General features: G+C 40.8%; 1 protein-coding gene across 1 annotated transcript in view; it reads right to left on the bottom strand.

The window, feature by feature from the left end:
• The window catches only part of Galntl6 (polypeptide N-acetylgalactosaminyltransferase like 6), a 1,086,926-nt gene that overhangs the window by 166,968 nt on the left and 899,826 nt on the right, over positions 1-20,132 (bottom strand). Inside the window, exons 6-7 of the mRNA XM_021169756.3 lie at positions 15,299-15,484; positions 11,171-11,354 (exon numbers count right to left, since the gene is read on the bottom strand). Coding sequence (XP_021025415.2) covers positions 11,171-11,354; positions 15,299-15,484 — 370 coding nt within the window. The remainder of the gene's footprint in view (positions 1-11,170; positions 11,355-15,298; positions 15,485-20,132) is intronic.

The raw sequence follows: 20,132 nt of genomic DNA, 5'->3' as shown, positions 1-20,132 counted from the left end.
TGTGCTTTATTTTAATGCTTATACCCTACCACACTCAAAATTTTGACTACAAGTAACATAGGAATCAGTCACTTCAATGACACCTCCCTTTTATAAAAAGCAAAAAGAGGAGTTGTGGTGCAATGGGACGTGCCACTAGACAGAAGACCTGGGAAGGTAGTAGCAAAAGTTCTGAGCTCTGAACTCTTCATTGAGAAAGGCTCACTGATCAGATTCCTGTCCTGGAACATGTGACCATGGCACCCCACTGAGAAGATCATGACAACTGGTCATGTAGCAAAGAGCCTAGAGTTCTCCATGCTAATGAGGTATCTAGATAGGCCCTGAGGATTTATCCAGTGAGCTTCCCTTCCTGGGCATCCCTTCCTGTGAAAGGTATTTAATCTCTGGTGCACCCTAAGTAAGTCATATGGAGCCTTTTCTGCCATGAGTAAAGCAGTTTGGACAAGCAAGGACTGTCTCTCTCATTAAGGACCGTAGTGGGGAAAGGCCTTCCATCTTACAGAGCTGCCTTTAAGTCTACAGCACAAGTCCCCTCCACACTCTTGTCACTCACCCTGAGGTAAGCCACATCTAACACAGGCTTATCTCAGGCCTTTGGCCGGTTCTCAACTCTTCTTGGTTCCCAGCAGTGTCTGAGTGCCCTGGAGTTTGAGAACCATAGCCTCTGTCCCAGAGCACAGAAAAACACAGTTTGAGACTCCTGCCTTTGGCTGCAGTTTGTCTCCTGCTGTAGGTGTGGTAGTGTCCCATTAGCCCAGTACCCCAATGAGGAGAAAGGAGTGTAGCCCAGCGCCTTTGCCTTTCAGAGGGGCATTCTGACACCCCAGCAGTGAATCTGAAGCAGACACACAGAACCACAGCTGATGTCCAAAACAAATTGGCACAAGACAACAAAGCAGTTCCCAAACCAATTTGTGAACTCTGATAATTTCAAACCTGGGGAGCCATTGCTATATCTCTATGGATAACTATTGAATGGTACTGGAAGTAACTGCCTAGTTGACTTTTTTCAAGGATTGTTTGATGTCATCGTTTGGATCTAGAATGTACCCTAAATGCATTTGGAGTTAAAGATTTGGTCCTCAGTTTCATGCTGCTGAAGAATGATGGAATTTTTGGTAGATTTGATCTTAGAAAAAGGCAATTATATCACTGAGGGTATACCCTGTAGGATGGCTATAAGTACCATGTAGTCCCAGCTGCCATCAGGTGAAGAGGTTTCATCTGTCAATATTTCTGCCGAGATGCACCGTGTGACCATAAGTCCAATAACAGTAGAGACAAGTGAGCATGGATTGAAACCATTAAAATTGAGAGTCAGAATAAAAATTTCTACCTTTTAAAATGATTAATTCAGGTATGTTTTGTCACAGTATTGGAAAGCTTCTTGGAATGCAGAATACAGATCATCTCTTCATATGGAGGAATGAGAGAACAGTGAGTCAGATGAAGACTCAGAGAATTCCGAGGTCCAAGGAGGTGGGACCAAAGGGAGAGTTAGTTAAAGTCAGAATAAAATCCATGGTAATGCTTGTGTAGGGATGGGGAAGGTTTTCTGGAGGATCCTTGGCACTAGGGTCCTGAATGCCTGATACATGGAAGTACACAGAACACACAGAGATCAAAGCGAGGAGATCTTAAAGCTGATATCATCCTAGGAACCCAGGCATATTGATAAGTCAGGGCAAACTGAAGAGGGTCGTATGAGCACCCACGCTCCAGGAAATAACTGCATCAAATGCTTACTTAGGAATTGACTTTGCCAATGTCATATTGGTACTATTGGAAGGGGTGTATTAGAGAAAGCATCCAATGGTGGCGGGAATCACAACTTGTCTTGGGAGAGGGAGTTGTGCAAACATCATTTTTAGAGAGCAGAGAAGAGGAATTTTTGTCATTCTCTTATGAATATCAATGATCAGATGTGATTCTCATGGAGAATTGAGACCAGGGCAGCCAACATCCTCCCCCAAAAGCTGATGGGTAGGAGGGGATCTCTCAAGAGGGGTGGGTGATTACTAATTTTTTGATTGGCTCTGCCAATGAGGTAGCATTTTACTTTTCATTGAAGAAAAAAATTCTCCCGTGGGTTCTCAGTCAGGGCTTCTGAGAGACATGGATATTATACAATATTTTGATTAGTTTTTAGGCTCTTGAGCCATTTCTGGTTCTTTGTTCTCACCCTCTATAGATGGAGACATGATTTAGAAGTGTGTCTGTTTTCCTCCAAATATTTTGTCTTTTTGTGGTTGTCAAATGTTGACTAAGATCTTGTAAACAGACCAGAAAGTGGCGTGATTGACACTTGCCTTCATTAGGAAGTAACTGAAAGATGACATTTTCAACCCACCAGCTGGAGTTTGCCCTCATGGTAAGGATGCAGGATGAAGACAAGGCAGTCTGTCTCCTTTCCTGCTGTTATTATTGTGGATTCACTATCTAACATTAATTGGCAAAGCTACTTCCCTTAATGGATGTCTAAGTTTCTCTTCAAAGGAGAGGAAAAGAAAACTATTGATTAACCCCAGGAATTAAAGTCTGAATGAATGAAAGAAGCCACTGATTGGACTCCTGTGAGATTATTGATTAGGTTCGAAGTTTGAAGTCTGAGTGAATGAAGACAGGAATTTGACTCCTGATTCCTGCTTCACATTAAGAGTGTTAGTCATATGATTTTTTTAGTTTTAATTCTCCTTATTTACCAAAGCAAGAAGAAGAACTAAAGTCAGTTTGCTTACATCAGGTAACTAATAGAGCCCAGTCCTTTAACATACTGTGTTGTATGCAATGCCATGCACATACATATTTAATGTCATACACATACTTAATGAACTAGGTTATTTGGACAGATTGGTTGAGGAAATTGGGTCAGAGGTTGAAAGTGATTGCTGATAAGTCTATGACCTAAGTTATGCCTCCGGAACGTACATCACAGAAGGAGAGAACCAAGTTCCACAAGTTACCCTCTGTCTCCTCACAGTGCATGGCAATACATGTTTCTCTGCCCCTCTCTCCTTTTGGTAAGCATCACCTATTAACTTTATACATTCCAGAATTAACTGAGGGAGCCTCAACTGGGGGATTGTCCTGATCAGATTGTCTTGTGGGAAGTCTGTGGGGCATTTTCTCAATTGTGATCGATGTAGAAGGCCCAGCAGTGCCATTCACAGGTATGTGGGTTTGAGCTGCATAAAAAGGTTACTTGAAGAAGCCAGGAGGAGAAATCCAGTGAGTGGCCTCCCTCCATGGCTCCCATTTCTGATCCTGATTGAATTTCTACTCTGATTTCTCAGTGATGGACTGAGAGTCCAAGTATAAGATGAAATAAACCCTTTCTTCCTAAGGTTGTTTTGTCTATCACAGCAACAAGATTGCAAACAAATCACAGATACAGACACACATAGACAAACACACACACACATACATGTACACACATAGGCACAGACACACACATTCATATATATCACACATACCACACACATAGACACACACACACAAACACAGACACACATACCACATACATACACACAACTCACACCACACACACATGCACAGGCACACAGGCAGACATATACACACTGACACAACATGTTCATATATACCTTGTATACCAGACACACAGACACACACACAGATACGCATACACAGCACACACCTACATACACCACTCACACCACACACACATACACATACAGACACACACATTCATATATGCCACACATACCACACACACAGACACATAGTTACACAAACACATGCATACAACACACATACATACACACCACTCACACCACATATATGTACACACAGACACAGACACAGACACCCACCCATACATACACATAACTCCCACCATACATACATACAGACATACACACACAGACACACACATTCATATACACTACACATATTACACACAGAGACACACAGACACACACAGATACACACACACACACACACACACACACACACACACACACACTAAAGTTTCTAAACCTTAATCAAACAATTTTGAAGTCAACAAAACAAAACCCAAAGTAGATTAGATGTATTGATTTTTATTTTATTTTTATTTTTTGATGAAAAGGGTGCAAGACTAGGAAACAACTACATGAAGATCAGAGTAATTCATGTGACTTGGTCTGAGAAATAGTATATCAAGAAAATTTTCTTCCTTTCTCAAACTCTGAGATTCGAGGTGGCTCAAAATGAACCAGGCAGATAACAGGAAAGATTAACAGTGTCCAAGTTAGTACAGAGGTGAGGGAGGAGAAGACCCCAAAGCCACTCTTCCCACTTTACATCTTACATAAAATTTAGCGTTTTACATGTCTGGGCTGCCATTGGGAAGGGACAATTTCATGCTTTGCTGATTTTGATTAATTCACAATAATTAATATTGGGTCAAAACTCATGAAGAAAGTTCTGAGTAGATGAAATTATTTTCAAATTCTAAGTAAGCTAAGGCAGCTCCAGCCTGGGGTGGAGTGTTGGAGTTATCAGCATCACCTTCTGAACTCACAGCAGTCCTGCGGAAAGCCAATGTGTCATTTGAAGCATCAAGTAAGTGGAGCCTGAATTTAGGAAAGCTTCATGCCCACCACGGAGACAGAGACCCTTTCGTGTAGGCTCATGGCCTTGTGAGTACAGGGCTGGCTGAATCTTAGCCTCATTCCCACCCTATGTTGAACACAGTTAAAAATGTATCATCCATCTGTAAGCTGTAGTCCTGGAATGATGATCTAACTCCATGTTCCAAACAAGCCTGGAATCAGGACCTGCTGTAGCTCTTGCTGATGGCCAGAGATGCCATTGGCACTGTGCTATCTATCCACTGACAGCCACATAGTTGTGTTTAGGGAGGAAGATACTGTGCTGAAATTGTTGTTTTCTACTTCCACATGATTACTCTTTAAACACTGGAGAGTTCATCTCCTCCAAGTAGAAAGGAAGGCAGAAATTTCTAAGACATAGAAGGCACTGATAACTCTGCTCTCATTCTGCTTTGCTGTGTTTGCTTTGTATGCCCCAGCTACACCATCTACAAATGTGCCCAGGATGAATTATTTCATAGGCTTGAAATGAGGACTAAATGATTTAGCAATGAATGTAAATTTTCTAACCCAGTTCCTGGAGGCAATAGATGTTATTTCCTCTCTACCTCCCTGGCAAAAAGAAAGAAGACCCTGAAATGGTGAGTTACAACCCGAGACTCTTGAGATAGCGGTTGAATTTACTACTCATAGCGCCAAATATGTCACACAGACTCTGTAGTCTTTATGGTTGTCTATAAAAATGAGAGCTTGGATGATCTAAGGGTCCTCCTTGCTTGATGAATTTATGATTTGTACATTTTTTTCTGATTCTCTTTGTGCTGTCTTTTTCTTTTTCAGTTTGACACAACCTAGAGATATCTAAGAAGAGGGAACTAGAGAAGAGAAAATATCCCCGTCGCACTGAGCTGTACCTAAGCCTATGGGGTATATTCTTGACTGATGATTGATGCAGAAGGGTCCATTCCACTGTGGCCAGTGACTTCTGTGGCCAGGTGTTCTGAGTTGTTTAAGAAAATAGGTTGAGCCAATGGGCAGCACTCCTCCATGACTTCTGCTTCAAGTCTTGTCTTCCAGTTCCTGCCTTCACTTCCCTTAGGGACGGAAGGTGGATGTAACAGTTGTAAGATGAAATAAACTGGCTCCTCCCCAAGTTGCTTTCACTCATGGTGTTTATCACAGCAATAGAAATCCTAACTACAACATTGTCCCAAAACTATAAATTTACCAAAATATTTTATGGATTACCTGATAAGATCTGACAGGCCAGTCATATAGTAATTATATCAATACTTTCTCATACAATTTTTTTTTGAAAACTGAATCTCACTATGTAGCCAATGTTAGCCTTCAACTCCCAATCTTTGTTCATCTGCCTTTGAAGTGCTGGATTATAGGCCTGGTCTACGTAGCCAGCTCTCATACTTCAAAGAATGTCATCAAGTTTTATAGTCACTTCTTCAGAGGAGCAGAGGAAGATGCTGCGAGTGCATTTCTAGAAGGCAGTCTCCTTTTCTGTGAAGAGGTAAAACAACTCCCTCTGACCGAGGTTTATCTAATCAATTCAAGCCTGGGCTGTACTTCCTAACCTTGACTGCAGAAGCAGCCCATGAAGATTCTACTCACAGCATTTTGACCCTTAGGGAATCTATAGTATTTGAAGTGCCAAACTTGTCACAGCAAGGGCTAGGCCTTTCTAAGCCAGTCTGTGAATCTATATGAAGATTCACTGACTTCCAACTGATGCTCTTGTGGATGAAGGGAGAATAAACATTTGTAGTAGATGAGTTTTCCTTCCTTTGTGTATACACCGTTACATATGTGTCACGTGTGTGTGTGTGTGTGTGTGTGTGTGTGTGTGTGAGAGAGAGAGAGAGAGAGAGAGAGAGAGAGAGAGAGAGAGAGAGAGAGCTGTGTGTCTGTAAGATTCTGGACATAGCAGCAGAAGAGAAAATATTTAGCCTGGAAAAGAAAAGAGGCACAAGGGCTGCTTTCAGATCCAGTTAGGAGCTGTCGCTGAAATAGGATTAGACATCCTTTACATCTCAAATAGGATAATTTGAGATCAAGGAGACAGAATTTTCTTAATACAAAGGAAAAGGCTTCAGTCAATGAGTCTGTTGGAATGGATTGCCTTTTGAAGCAGCAAATTTACTTTCTTGATGAGTTCAAGCAGAGGCAGGACACTATCTGGGGTATTACCTAGTGATTGCTTGACAAGGAAGTGGGTCAAGACAATTTCTTCTGGTTCTTTCTAAATGTTTAGATGCTAACATAAGGTTGAAGAAGTAAGTTAGTGACCAGACAGTAAATGAACAACTTTCCATTTGTCATTAAAGGCTATAGGGGCACATTACATTTTGTGACACAGAAAAAGATTAGTTTCCTAAGTGCTCTGCATTCAAGATGGACCAGGAATGAGAAAATTCAAAAGGCACAGATAACAAGAAACCGCTAAAAGCATTCCACTCCATTACGTAAGTTCCCAGAAAGAGTCAAGATTGAGTGTTACATAGTCACAGACCAGAAGTGTTCCTGAGATGTACCCAATCCATCCCATCCCATCCCACCCCACCCCACCCCACCCCACCCCACCCCACCCCACCCCATCCCATCCTATTCCATGCCATCCCATCCTATCCCATCCCATCCCATCCCATGCCATCCCATCCCATCCCATGCCATGCCATCCCATCCCATGCCATCCCATCCTATCCCATGCCATCTCATCCCACACCATCCCAGCCAAGCCCATCCCAGCCAAGCCCAGCTTAGTCCAGCCCAGACCAGTCCAATCTATTCAAATCATGATGGATTGATAGTAACAAGAACCACATCTATTCCATTTTCTCTTATAAGAACTTTTTTTTTAAACAATAAGATTCTTTTCCAAATAATAAGTAAATATTTTCTTGGCATTCCATGTGAAGCATGAAGAGCCATTTCTTACCCTTTGAGATCATGTTTCCCAGTTTAGGAAGTTTGAGGATCTTGAATTCTTTAGGCTTTGTAGATTATTTTAAGAAATGGTATTTATGCCACACCCAGGATCATATGTGTGTTTCTTTAAACTGGAACTAAATTCTGAGAAATAGCACATTTGTATATATTGGTATAGTGTTCTGATAATTTAGTTCAATGTAATTTATTTCTTTAATAATTAAAGACTGATCATGTCCTACTCATGACCTGATTTTCAAGTTGAAAAAATATAGTACCAGTCAACGGCACAGACAACTCAAAAAAATGGCAGGCCAGACGAGCAAGCATGCGTTCGATCACTTTAGAACTTTTGATAGACGTGCTACAGGAAGATAATTTCTGCATGCCTATGGTGTAAAAGGTCCTGCGGGTTACGAGGAATTTCCATACTCCTCTTTCAAGTTCCTTTCTGCCCACCTTTCCAGCGTCCCATCCCCATTTTCCCACAGAAAGCCACACATCTCTGCAGCCTCTTGAAACTTGAAAGCCTCTGGGAGATGGATAGATAGTCAGCATTCATCCTGTGTATCTTGCAGCCTCACATCTAGAGAAGCAAGTTTTAGCCTAAAGCGTGTCTGTTTATGAGCACATTCCGGTGACTGCTGTGATAATGGAATTGCTGATACGCTGCCGCTCAGAGGGCTTGGATAACCGTTCTTTTGTTATTAGGAAGGCAAATGCAGTTTTTAAGATCAAAGTGGACACCTCCTGGAAGTTACATTTATTACAAAGGGCTAAAGTGTCTGCATTCCCAGGCATCAAAGAGACTTAACGCAGAAAGACGGTAATATTCAATAGACCCGGGCAATTTCTGACAGGACAGCCACCACCTAAGTGGTTGATAGGAACGAGTGGTAATCTCATTCTGAAAGTTACCGATCCTGTCAGAGCCAGGGTTAAGCAATGTACTTGATATTGTGATGGCCACAGCCGGGGTAGTCCTGTCAGTGCAGGGGCTGAGAACACGTATACAATTTCCAGCTTTAGCGTGCCCTTTGGCAGAAGTCTGATTCCATTGTTTCTGAAAGCAGGGCCTCATTTTGCTGTCACGGTGGAAGTGATGCAAAAGGTCAAGACAGTGAGTCACTGTTACAGTATGTGGACTGCCATCATAGGGATGAATTCCAGCCCTTCCGACACGGTGACCTAGATAGTAGCAATTGCACTGCGGAACGTCTGCTGTCAGCTGACATCCACAAAAACTTCTGTGGGTTTTGGGACTCCTCTGTACGCATATTCTGTGTTGGCTAGTTTTTATGTCAACGTGACACACAGTAAGGTCATGTAGGAAGAAAAATATCTTAACCAGGAAAGTTCTTTTATAGGATTGGCCTGTAGGTAAGTGTGTAGGGTATTTTCTTGATTAGTGACTCATGTGGGATGGCTGAGCCCCTTGTGAGTGGTGCCACCTCTGGGCAGGTGGTCTTCCCTGCTATAAAACAGCAGGCTCACCCAGTACAGAGCTAACCAGTAAGCAGCTGCCTTGGAGTTTCAATTGCTATTATGAAATACCATGGCCCAAAGCAAACTGGGGAGGAAAGGGTTTATTTGGCTTACATTTCTGCATCATTGTTGACCACAGAAGGAACCCAAACACAGCAGGAACCTGCAGCCAAGAGCTAGTATAGAGATGATGTAGGAATGTTGCTTCCTGCTTGCTCCTCATGGCTTGCTCGGCCTGCTTTCTCACGATACCCAAAATGACTAGCCCACGATGGTACCACTTACTATGGGTAGGCTCTGCCACTTACTATGGGGTATTCCCTCCCACAAGCTTGCCTACAGTCCACCTTTATAGAGGCATTTTCTCAACTGAGGTTCCCTCCTCTCAGATGTTTATGGCTTGTGTCAAGTTGATGTAAAACCATCCAACACAGGAATGTTCTTCCATGACCTGGGCATCCCTTCCTTCGTCCAGGTTCCTGCCTTGACTTCTTGCCCTGAGTTGCCTCCATGATGAACTACAAGTTGTAAGATGAAAGAAAGCCCTTTCCTCCCCAAGTTGCTTTTGGTCATGGTTTTTTCTCACAACAACAGAAACCCTAACATAGCCTTTCCTCTACTCTTTTATTTCAAACAATTGTTAATTTTTATTTACATCTTACTTTTTATTTATCAAATTAAAAAACCTGATAAGTAGTAATTGTGTATATTGGTGACTTATGACATCCTCTGAAATATACATGCACACACCTGAAAGAGGGTTTAAGTCAGGCATGTTAACTCACTACTTACTTGTCCTACATTCAGTGCCTTTGGCCAAGCCTTCCAATGGCTACCTTCAGGGATATCTGAGAAGCTGTTCTCGGTTAGGGCTGCTTCTAATACTCGTGATAAAGTCCTTCAAATAGATCCCTATACATTTTTATAGCAGTTCTGAATATTCCTGGACTTTGGTCAGAGCACATGGGAGAGCTAGAAAGGTCCTTCCTTATTTCTTTTCAACCACTTTCCAGGCCATTGAGAGGTTGAAACCCTAAGTGTAGAAGTGCCGCATAGGTAATGATTATGTTTCATTGGACAAGAGAGATGACGTTCTCCTGTCTTATCTAGTGAATGACTTCTTAAATGCCCTTCCCTCACCCAGGGCTAGAGGAAATGTTTTCCTGGGAAAGTACTAACTGCTCATTCGTAGTCAAATGGTTAATGTGACCAAAGTTGCGCTACTACCTGGTAACTTCCCTACTGCAAATTTTTTATGGGGTCTCTTGTTGATGAAATGACAATATTGATTTTAATGCATTTTAAGTGGCTTCTTACAAAGCAGGCAAAGTTCTGATCACAGATATTTGATGCATACTCAACAACTACACCAGAGTTTTAAAACAGTCAAGATTTTAGTCTGCTCTATGGATATAGACTGGAATAGCTGTAATACACACTGAGCAATCTCTGTGCTAACTCTTGGGACCACGTCGCTGTTCACCATTAGTGGCCCTGCAAGTTGTCAAACTGAGTCTTCTTTCATCTTTTTCTAGAAATGTACAATTCTCACTTCCACAATCAACAACAACAACAACAACAACAACTGGCTTTAGCTTTGTAGAAATTTGTTAACGGGTTATCATAAGTTCATCTCTTAGAAGCACTTAAATCAGGAGAAGGACTATTGATTATTTTTATTGGATTTGTCTTACAGTGTAACTCTCCAATTTGAAGACATGGAAGTACTTATTTGGGAGCACTGGTTTTTCACTAGAAAAAAATTAGAGTTTCAAACAGATATAGATTAGAGACCCAAAATCTGGTTCTTACTTCATACTCATCCTCAATAAAAGAGAACAAACTTAATTCCAGTAGTCTTTTAGGAGAGAATACCTAAAGTGGATCATTCAGCCTCCTTGTATTTTTATTCAAAGAATCCATGTTTCTGATTCTTTTCATTTTCATACACTTTCCCTTCTGCTTAGCAGCACTTAAGATGGTGATTTGTGTATTTAGCATAACATGTAATTTTAATCTTCTATAGCTTATAAGTCTGACCTTTATATGGTGTTTTGCTTACTGTTACCACCTGTCTTGTTACATTTCATCAGAGATAATTGTCCTCAGGGGTCCTGAGTTTGACATGCAAGAGGCGTCACCTGTTATCTGCCCTCTCTCCCTTCACCCCTCCCTCAGCTGCTACTCACTCAAAAGGGTCGCTGGGATCAGCCCTCTGGAGCTCTGGAGGGATGGGAATTCTTTTGTAGTACATTTCCCAGTCGAAGGCTCCTCGCATGGCATCCCCAGCTTGTGCCTCATACCCAAAGTGATTGTGGTCAATGACATCGATCATGGGACACACGATGGTTTTGTGGTTTAGTGCAATTTGGTCTGAAAAATGAAAGCACAAAATAGGAAATGACATGCTTGCCTAGGTCATCTATCATTTTCTAGCAAAGAGCAGCCTACAGCTCCTTTTAATGCATAACACTTGCAGCCTTGGCGTCTCCCTGTCGTCATTAGAGCACTTTGCAGGAATCGCAGAGCATCAGCCTTAACATGATGGGACACTGATTAGGTACAATTAGAGTTGTTATATTTCCCTTTAAGAAAGTTATGTCCCAGAGAGACTTGCAGAAGTCCATTTAGCTCGACTCTGTCACATTTTTGCTCTGACCTGTCCCCAATCTGTCATTTTAACGTGCCTCCAACATGCACAGAGTATAAACAGTACTTGTGCTCCTCCAAGCATACAGCTGAAGCCTGCTGAGAAAATACCGGCCTGCTTTCTGAAGGTTCCAAAATGTAAATATTTAAACTTCATGGTTTTTATAGCATCTAATCATAAAACAGTCATGATGGCTGCTCCCCCTCCTCCCACTAATGACAACAGATCATATATAAAATTCTTTGCTGTCAAGTTTGGAGGAGAATTCCTTGAGCCACTATTCTTTAAGACTGACTCTACTTATCAAGATTGTGTACATTTATCTTTTTCCCATCAAATTAAAAAACACCATTAGATGATACAATACTATTGCTAGGATGCTGCTGTAAAATCCCCCAGCAGTTACAGGATGATTCATATCCATGTTCTTTCTAATACTTCCACTATCCCTGGAAAGTGACTGTTGTTGTCATTCTATTTAGATGTAGGAAAACTGAGCTCAGAGAAGTCAACTTGTCAGGGAGGACTTAGCTTTGGGGAATAATAATCAGGACACCGCCCCTGTTTAACTCCAGTTCCCAAACCTGCCTTTCTGGGTTGCCATGGTGCTTGTCCTACTGACAGGTGACTCTTCTTTTTCTCCTTGTTCTAGCATCTTGCTTTTCTATCCAGACACTTTAATTGGGATCGAATTAACAGGCACCACAGGAAACTGGAATTTGTTTATTTTTGTACACGTAGAATAGCAATATGTGGAGTATCTTTTTTTCCCCCTCAAGAACATGCATTTAATCAATTTATTACAACACTGCTGTCTGACAAGTAGGATGTTAAAGGACGAACACCTGCTCTCTTGTTATTTAGAAGACCTTTGGATGTGGCGTGTGACATTAAACAAAAGATATCATTTAGGAATATTATGGGGGTGGGTTATGTCTGTGTGCTTTTTCCCCTCAGAGATCATGAAGCCAGTGCAATGTGTGTGAGATCAGCTCTTACAGGGTGGAAACTGCCTATTTACTTTGCATGTTTCTGCTTGGCATGGGGCAGGAAGCAAAAGGTTTTACTGGCTATAATAACAGGTGATATTTTTTATCACACTGATAAAACACTGTGTGGGAAGAAAAAAATATCCCATAGGGCATTTCCCTTGCTTTTACACGTGCTCATTCATTCATTCACTCATTCATTTTTGTTATAATAGTTATCAACTGAATCATAAGTAGGCCAATAATTTTTTTCTAAGTTGTGTGGCTACCATAGAGAACAATTCCACAAACACCACTGTAGTCAGGAATGGAGCAAAAAACTAGAAAATATAATAAATGACTAAATCCCATAGTGATTTACAAGGTGAAAAATAAGACAGAACAGTGGTCAGGGGGATACAGAATGCTGGAGTGTGGAAAAGGAGGTGGTTTCAAACGCCCTAACCCCAGGGAGCCTCAGACAGCCTGGGGATTATATGTATCTTATTGCCAGCTAATTTGATACAAAGATACCAGATACACTATTTCAAGGTAACCTTCCTAATGGGCTCTCTGAGTCCCAGTCTCAGCAGGGCAAGCCTTATTATGAGCTTTGGTTTTTATCTAAGTGGCGTTTTCCCAGAGGTGAGGACTATCAGAGTAAGGTTGAAAACATTCTGTCCATCACCTCTGCAGGTTTTAGGAGCATGGTTTCAGTGACTTTCTTCCATCACATTCAGAACCAGCCTGATTTACAAGTTCCTTGACCAACAAGGAGTCCCAAGGTGATCCAAAGAGAACGAGTCTGTTAAATTAACTGTCAACGCTTCCTTCAAATTTCCTCTCCGCTCCCATCCAGCTGCACTAGCTTGGGGTGAAAGCTGCATGACTAATTTTTCATCCAAGCCTTGTGCCTACGTTTCAATTTCCAGCGATCAAACAAACAGGCTCAATAGGAAATTGAAATTCAGGTATAATCCCCAAGGTGAAAAATGAACCAAGAAGCTATGTGGCTCCTCCTGTTTCTTCATTTTGGATGATGTATCAGGATACTAAGAGAGGGGAAAAAACAAGATAGCATCCCAAGCTTGAATCATTTTTTATCCATCAGGCCCACAGGAAATGAAATACTTTAATGAGAAAGAGTGGGCTGTGGGTGTTGCTTACTCTCTTTTTCCTCACTCCGACCTCCACCCCACCCCCACCCCTACCCCATCCCTATGACTCCTAGAGATTTTATCATTGGCATTTAGGGACTGTTTGGTTCATACAGAATTGCAGCCTTTTGCTAACTTGCTTGAACATTCAACAGAATATGGGCCAAATTCAGTATGAGGGACTCTTGTTGTTGCTAATGAAACTCTAAATGTCTGTGTCCTTGGACAAAGCATTTTTAATTAGTGGCTCAAAAGAGTCTCTGACTGTTGAAGCATTGGGATCCTGTTGATTTAGAAGACTGGGCAGTCGAGGTATATGGACTGGGTGATGTGGTAGAGGGTGTTTATTGCTGGGTGTTGTGTTTTCACTGTGCCCTCTCTCTTGTTTTACTGGTGGAGCGTGGCTGGTTGAAGCTGAAATCCCACACAATAATCAGTAACGGAGCACTCTTTCTGAGGTGGTTGTTGTGAAGGTGATTGTCACAGGCATTATTTCTGAAGCCGGGGAAACAATTACAACAAAACTTCCTTTGGAGACATTGAAGAGAATACTAAGATTTTCTACAAAGAATATTTTTAGGTATACAATTTCTTTCTTAGGAGTAATGGGTGGGTGGTTTCCTTTTTTTTTTTTCCAAGTTCCATCTTTTTTTTTTTTTAATTAGATGTTTTCTTTATTTACATTGAAAATTTTATCCCCTTTCCTGATGTTGTTGTAAACTAACAGAAAAAACAATACTCAGGCTTGACTTGAGCCACAGCTTGAGTTTCCAGCTGGAATGCTGCCCAGCTTGTTTATGTTTCTAGTGGTTCAGTGGGATGTGATGACATGTGATGACATGAGATGACATGCAATGATGTGATGACATGTGATGACATGTGATGACATAATGACATGTGATGACATGCGATGACATGGCTTTCTCCCTTCTCTTCTCTTAGCCATAGTGAGCATTTAACACACACCGTGACCCGTACAGCAGCTCAGTGGGTCTGTGAGATATGGAAGGTTATATATACATTTAAGGCTGTAGGTAGTACTAGGAGTAGAAGGAAAAACAAAAGGACAATGGCCTTAAAAATCTTTAAAAAAGGGCAAGTCACTTCAATGATTATATCCTGAGGTAGAATAATTTTCTTTCCTTCTCAACAGTCTTGTGATAATTGCTAGTGTTTATGTATACACACGTGCATGTGTATTTTGATCTCATTGTAGTTATAAGATGACTAAAAATGTTTGAGGATTTTTTTCATTACTTTAGTGTTTACCCAATAAATTCAATGAAAGAAGAGACATACTCTAAAAGAAACCATTTTAGCCTTAAGCTAGATTGCTGCTGGTACTATCTGAAGTGCTGTTTAACACAGTTTTCCCATTATACTTCCTTGTGATCAGCAGTGAGTAAGATACTGTTCCAACTCAAGCCTTTGCTGAGTGCAACATTTACAGAAGAAACTTTGCACTCTATTTGCAGGGCCCAGTTCCCCAGCTTCCCAGGTCCACTCTGCCCCACTGAGAGGGATGGTGACATGTATACTCACTGAGGAGTGGGGGCAGCCAGTTCACATTGACCTCACAATGGGAGTCTAGGAAGGTCAGGACCTCTCCTCTAGCCACGGAAGCTCCCAGGAGTCTGGTCCGGATGAGCCCTTCCCTTTTCTTGGTGCGCACAATTCTCACTTTGGAAAACCGAGCCATGTAATCTTCTAATTTATCCTTCAAGTGTTCTAGGAAGGAAAGAAAATACACAGGAAGATTGCCAAACATTAGTCACAGCAGAGTTCTTTCCGGATGCTGTGCACAGAGCACATGCAAATGGTGAATCCAAGTGGAACATTTACAAAGTCTATGTTTCTGTTCTCCTCATTTGGAGGAAGATACTGATAAGATTTGATGCTTAGGGGTTTTTGTATTTTTATTTATCCCAAAGCTTCATAAACTAAAAATGTTATCCTTTGAATTCAGCAGACAGCAGTGATGGTACAGCAGAGCTCAGTGATGCAGTTACTGCTGGCTAGTGGCCACCATGTTAATCCTGGTCAGCTCTTGCCAAGATGAGCACTGGCCTTCTGGTTCCTGTTGTGCAAAGTCAGAAGTACATCCTGGCATATGGGCTCTTCTCGACAAGGGGAATCTTTACAGCAAAGTTTTGCCCATTATTTCGTGTGCCAATAGTGGTACATGTAACACAAGTCTGATCTGTCAAATCAGTAAGAACCACCCAGCTTCCCCCCGTACAAGGAAACAGAGAATTGAGAATTAAATCCAGTTCTGGCTTCTAATTTGAACTGGAAATGTGACTGACTTGGTGTTGAATTAAATGGGGAAAAGAAAGGCAAAAGAAATCCTACATGCTCATTTTGAATGTTGCCATCTAAGATTTGGAAATCATTTTCATTTTTCAAAATTGGACATGTTTCTTCCTTAATTAGAAGCAAACTGTAGAAATAAAATAAAATTTAGAACCCCTATTTATATGAAAAGATATTTTCTATTGGTTTTAAAATTACTCCAGTCTTTCAGTTTTTTTAAGTGCAAATGGGTACATTTGGTGACGCTTTTGTGCGATATGTACTTTTATATTTTTATTCACTGCTGTTACTAGTCCATGTATAACTGTCTCATTTTTATGTCAACTTGACACAAGCTGAAGTCATCTGAGAGGAAGGAACCTCAGTTAAGTAAATGCCCCCGTAAGATTGGACAAACCTGTAGGGTATTTTTCTATCTTGTATTTATTTACTTTGCATCCCTTTACTTTGCATCCCTTTACTTTGCATCCCATTACAGCCCCCTCTCCTCCCAATTCCCTCTCACACAGCTCCTCCCCCACTCCTCCCCTACTCCTCTGAGAAGGGGGAGGTCCCTGAGTACCATCAACCCTGGCATATCAAGCTATTTTAGGACTAGGTCCTTCTTACCCCACTGAGGCCAGACAAGGCGGCCCAGTTAGGGAAGCAGGATCCACAGGCAGGCATTAGAGTCAAGGACAGCCCCTACTCCCACTGTTTTGGGGCAGTATGAAGACCAAGCTACACATCTGCTATATATGTTGTGTGTTGGGGGATGGAGGGGCTAGGTCCAGCCCATGCATGCTCTTTGGCTGGTGACTTAGTCTTTGGGAGCCCCCAAGGGTCCAGGTTAGTTGACTCTATTGGTCTTTTTCTATGGGTCTGTCAGTCACTTCCCTAACTCGTCCACAAGAGCTGGTTCTGCAAATTCTCAGAAGAGCTCCATCTAATGTTTGGCTGTAGGGCATTTTCTTAAGTAGTGATTGATGGGAAGGGCCCAGTTCATTGTGGATGGTGCAACTTTGGACTGTGGCCTTGGGTTCTATAAGAAAGCAGCCTGAGCAAACCATGGAGAACAAGCCAGTAAACGGCACCCATCCATGGCCTCTGGATCAGCTCCTGCCTCCAATTTTCTGCCCTGCTTGAGTTCCTTCCCTTACTGAGTTTGATGATGAACTGTCATATGGAAATATGGGTGAAATACATTCTTTCCTCCACAAGTTGCTTTTGGTCATGGTGCTTCATTATAGCAATGGCTGTCCTAATTAAGAAAGATACTGTGAGGATTTTTCTGGAATTTCTGACAAGTGTAGCCTAATAGTCACCAAACATGTTTTAGAATGCAGTATGCTATTATTTATTTATTTTTACCTTTCAATCTTTTTCTGCATATCTCTAGCAAGAATAAGTATTCCAGAGATGGAGACAACCTGAGAAACCAAGACTTCCACAAACCATCCATCTTATAATACTGACATGCAATGAAAATTGCCTAGAAGAACTTCCAGGAAAAGAATTCAAAAGAATGATTATAAGTATGTTCAAACAACTCAAAGAAGTCATGGCTATATTCCAAGCAATCAAAACAAAGAGACAAATGAGTCAGTAAATCCAAGGTATGAAAATAAAGCCAATAAATTGATAATATTGCTGACAAAACCCCCAAATCCAAAAACAAAAATGCTGGTAAAGAACAGCTCAATAAGCTGTGTAAAACCTCAGCAGAAAGCCTGTCATGGTCACTGGCTGGTAGGATTAATAATGGCAACATGATTCTGCACATAATTTGAAAAACAAAACACAACAAATCCTAAGTTAGTATGAAATACAAAAGACCAAGGTGGCTTAAACGACCCTGAACAAATAAAATAAAACAAAGCAAAATTGGCTGGAGGTATCATCACCAGGTTCCAGTAGGTAGTTTGAGATCCATGGTTACATAAATGGACCTGGCTCAACATACTGGGTCACAAAAATATTACAAAGGTAGGGTAGGAACTTGCAGATGCGAGAAGAGGTTGATAGGGGTGAGAGGGATTTTAAAAAAGGATAGAAAGGAGAGAGTAACTGCATACATTATAGACATCTGTGAAGTTCTCAAGAAACAAAATTAATACTAATGTTTATAACAAAAACAATAAACAAACTCAAAAACTGCTTGTGTAGGAATTCAACTATATACACCTGTATCTCTCCCAAGCGACGTGGGGGATGGGAGGACTGAAATAATCTTCTTGTTACTTATATTGCTTGTTATGTAATAAACATGATTGTTATAGGCTTGGTGGTTTGTGATAGTCTTGGCCTTTTCATGCTGCATCTGTTCCTGATTAACCCTGATTACAGATATGCAGGAAAAGACTGAAAGGTAAAAACGGCTTCTTGTGTAATAAAATCCATTATCTCAGGCCTTGGAATGTCATGATCCTTGTTTGTATCCACTAAACCATGGGACAATAACTTGTAAATCTGAAAACCTCATATTCTTCATAGTTCTTGACATAGAGTCATGACGACTTCACAACAACACGCTCCTGAACACTGTAGCTGGCAGTTTTCAAACACTTGGCATCTGTACTAAGGCCCAGAGAGCTCTAGAGGAAGCAGATGTGTAATTCCCCACGGTAGACTAAAGCATACCCGGTACAGCCTACCTTTCCTTTAACTAGTCCCAAGTCTGTTATTGTTGAAATTAGCTTGCATATAGCCCAGGCTGGCCCTGACTTCCCTCCACGATGGATCAAACTGTAAGGTGAAAGAAAACTTTCCCTCCCTAAGCTGCTTCTGATCATGGCGTTTCCTCACAGTAATGGAAAACTAATGACAGAACATATAATCTTGCAATGTGTTTTGCAGGCAATGTAGTAGATTATTACTTTATACAATAACATTTTGGCATTTTGAGAAGAATGCAAAAACTGATTCTGTAAAATATGTAGCATGTTTATAATGTAATTTATTGCAGCTCACTTATTACAAATTTAACTTGTGTATTTATCACTTACTTTAAATATCGATAAGGTACTGCACACAACATACAATGGGACTATTTAAGCACTATTTTCCCTTTTCTCAGAACATTCTTAAGAGCTACTTAAAAATGAGCTTTGTCTTCAATTACAAATATTTGTCACACAATTCACATTTGCAATTATGACATCTCATAAGCTTTTATATAAAACTAAAGAAATCTTAGCGTAATTTATAGCTTATGATTGTTCTGTTGAAATTAACCTATAGTGTGAACTTTTCATTTTCTTGAAGTCCTGAATTTACTTACTTTATTCTGATTCTGTAATTGTTGCCTGGTAAAAGGGGAACAGCTGAAAATGGAAAATGGGTATGTTGCAGAAGTTTTTCTATGAAACATTGTTTCTAAATGTTATGAATGTGTGTATGAATTCTTACAATAAAACATATCTCTTTTTTAATAATTTAGTTCTAGTTTTGTACTTAAAATAGTCTCCTTATTGTGATAGAATAGGAAAGCAGTTTACGTACATCATTTGTAATTCAGTTCACGTGTTCAAATTTCAATATCTTCCAATGAGCAGGGGCAAAGTCAGAGGTCAAAAACAGTCATACTGTTTGATCTTGAAAAATGTCAGAATTAGGCCAGTGATGCTGCATTCTGAAATCACTACAAAACTCTTATTATTATTATTTATTATCATGTTGTTAAACTCTATTATTATTTTGTGTGCCTCGTCAGTTTGTCTACATTTTATGTTTCTATACCATATGCATGTAATTCCCTCAGAGGCCTGAAGAGGGCGGCGGATCCCCTCATAGTGGAGTCGCAGCCGCTTGTGAGCTGCCAAGAGGGTATGTATCCTGGAAGCTTAGTCATTCTCTAATAGTGGAGCTGACAGTCCAGACTAGAATAAAAACCTTTTAATTTTACAAAACTAGAACACATAGTACATTTAAAAAAAGGATTCATTTATTTATGTGCATGTGCTTGTGTTTTTATGTATGCTTGTGTTTGTGTATGCGCACGTGTGTATGGATACCTATGGAGGCCAGAAGAGAGTATCAGAGCCATTTAGCTGGAGATACAATGTTTGTGAATCATCTGACTTAT

This window comes from Mus caroli, unplaced genomic scaffold, assembly GCF_978045245.1.
Source record: "Mus caroli unplaced genomic scaffold, Mus_caroli_1 scaffold_10, whole genome shotgun sequence".
Taxonomy (NCBI): Eukaryota; Metazoa; Chordata; class Mammalia; order Rodentia; family Muridae; genus Mus; species Mus caroli.
The sequence above is the reverse complement of the archived record's forward strand: the minus strand, read 5'-3'. Positions and strand labels throughout refer to the sequence as shown.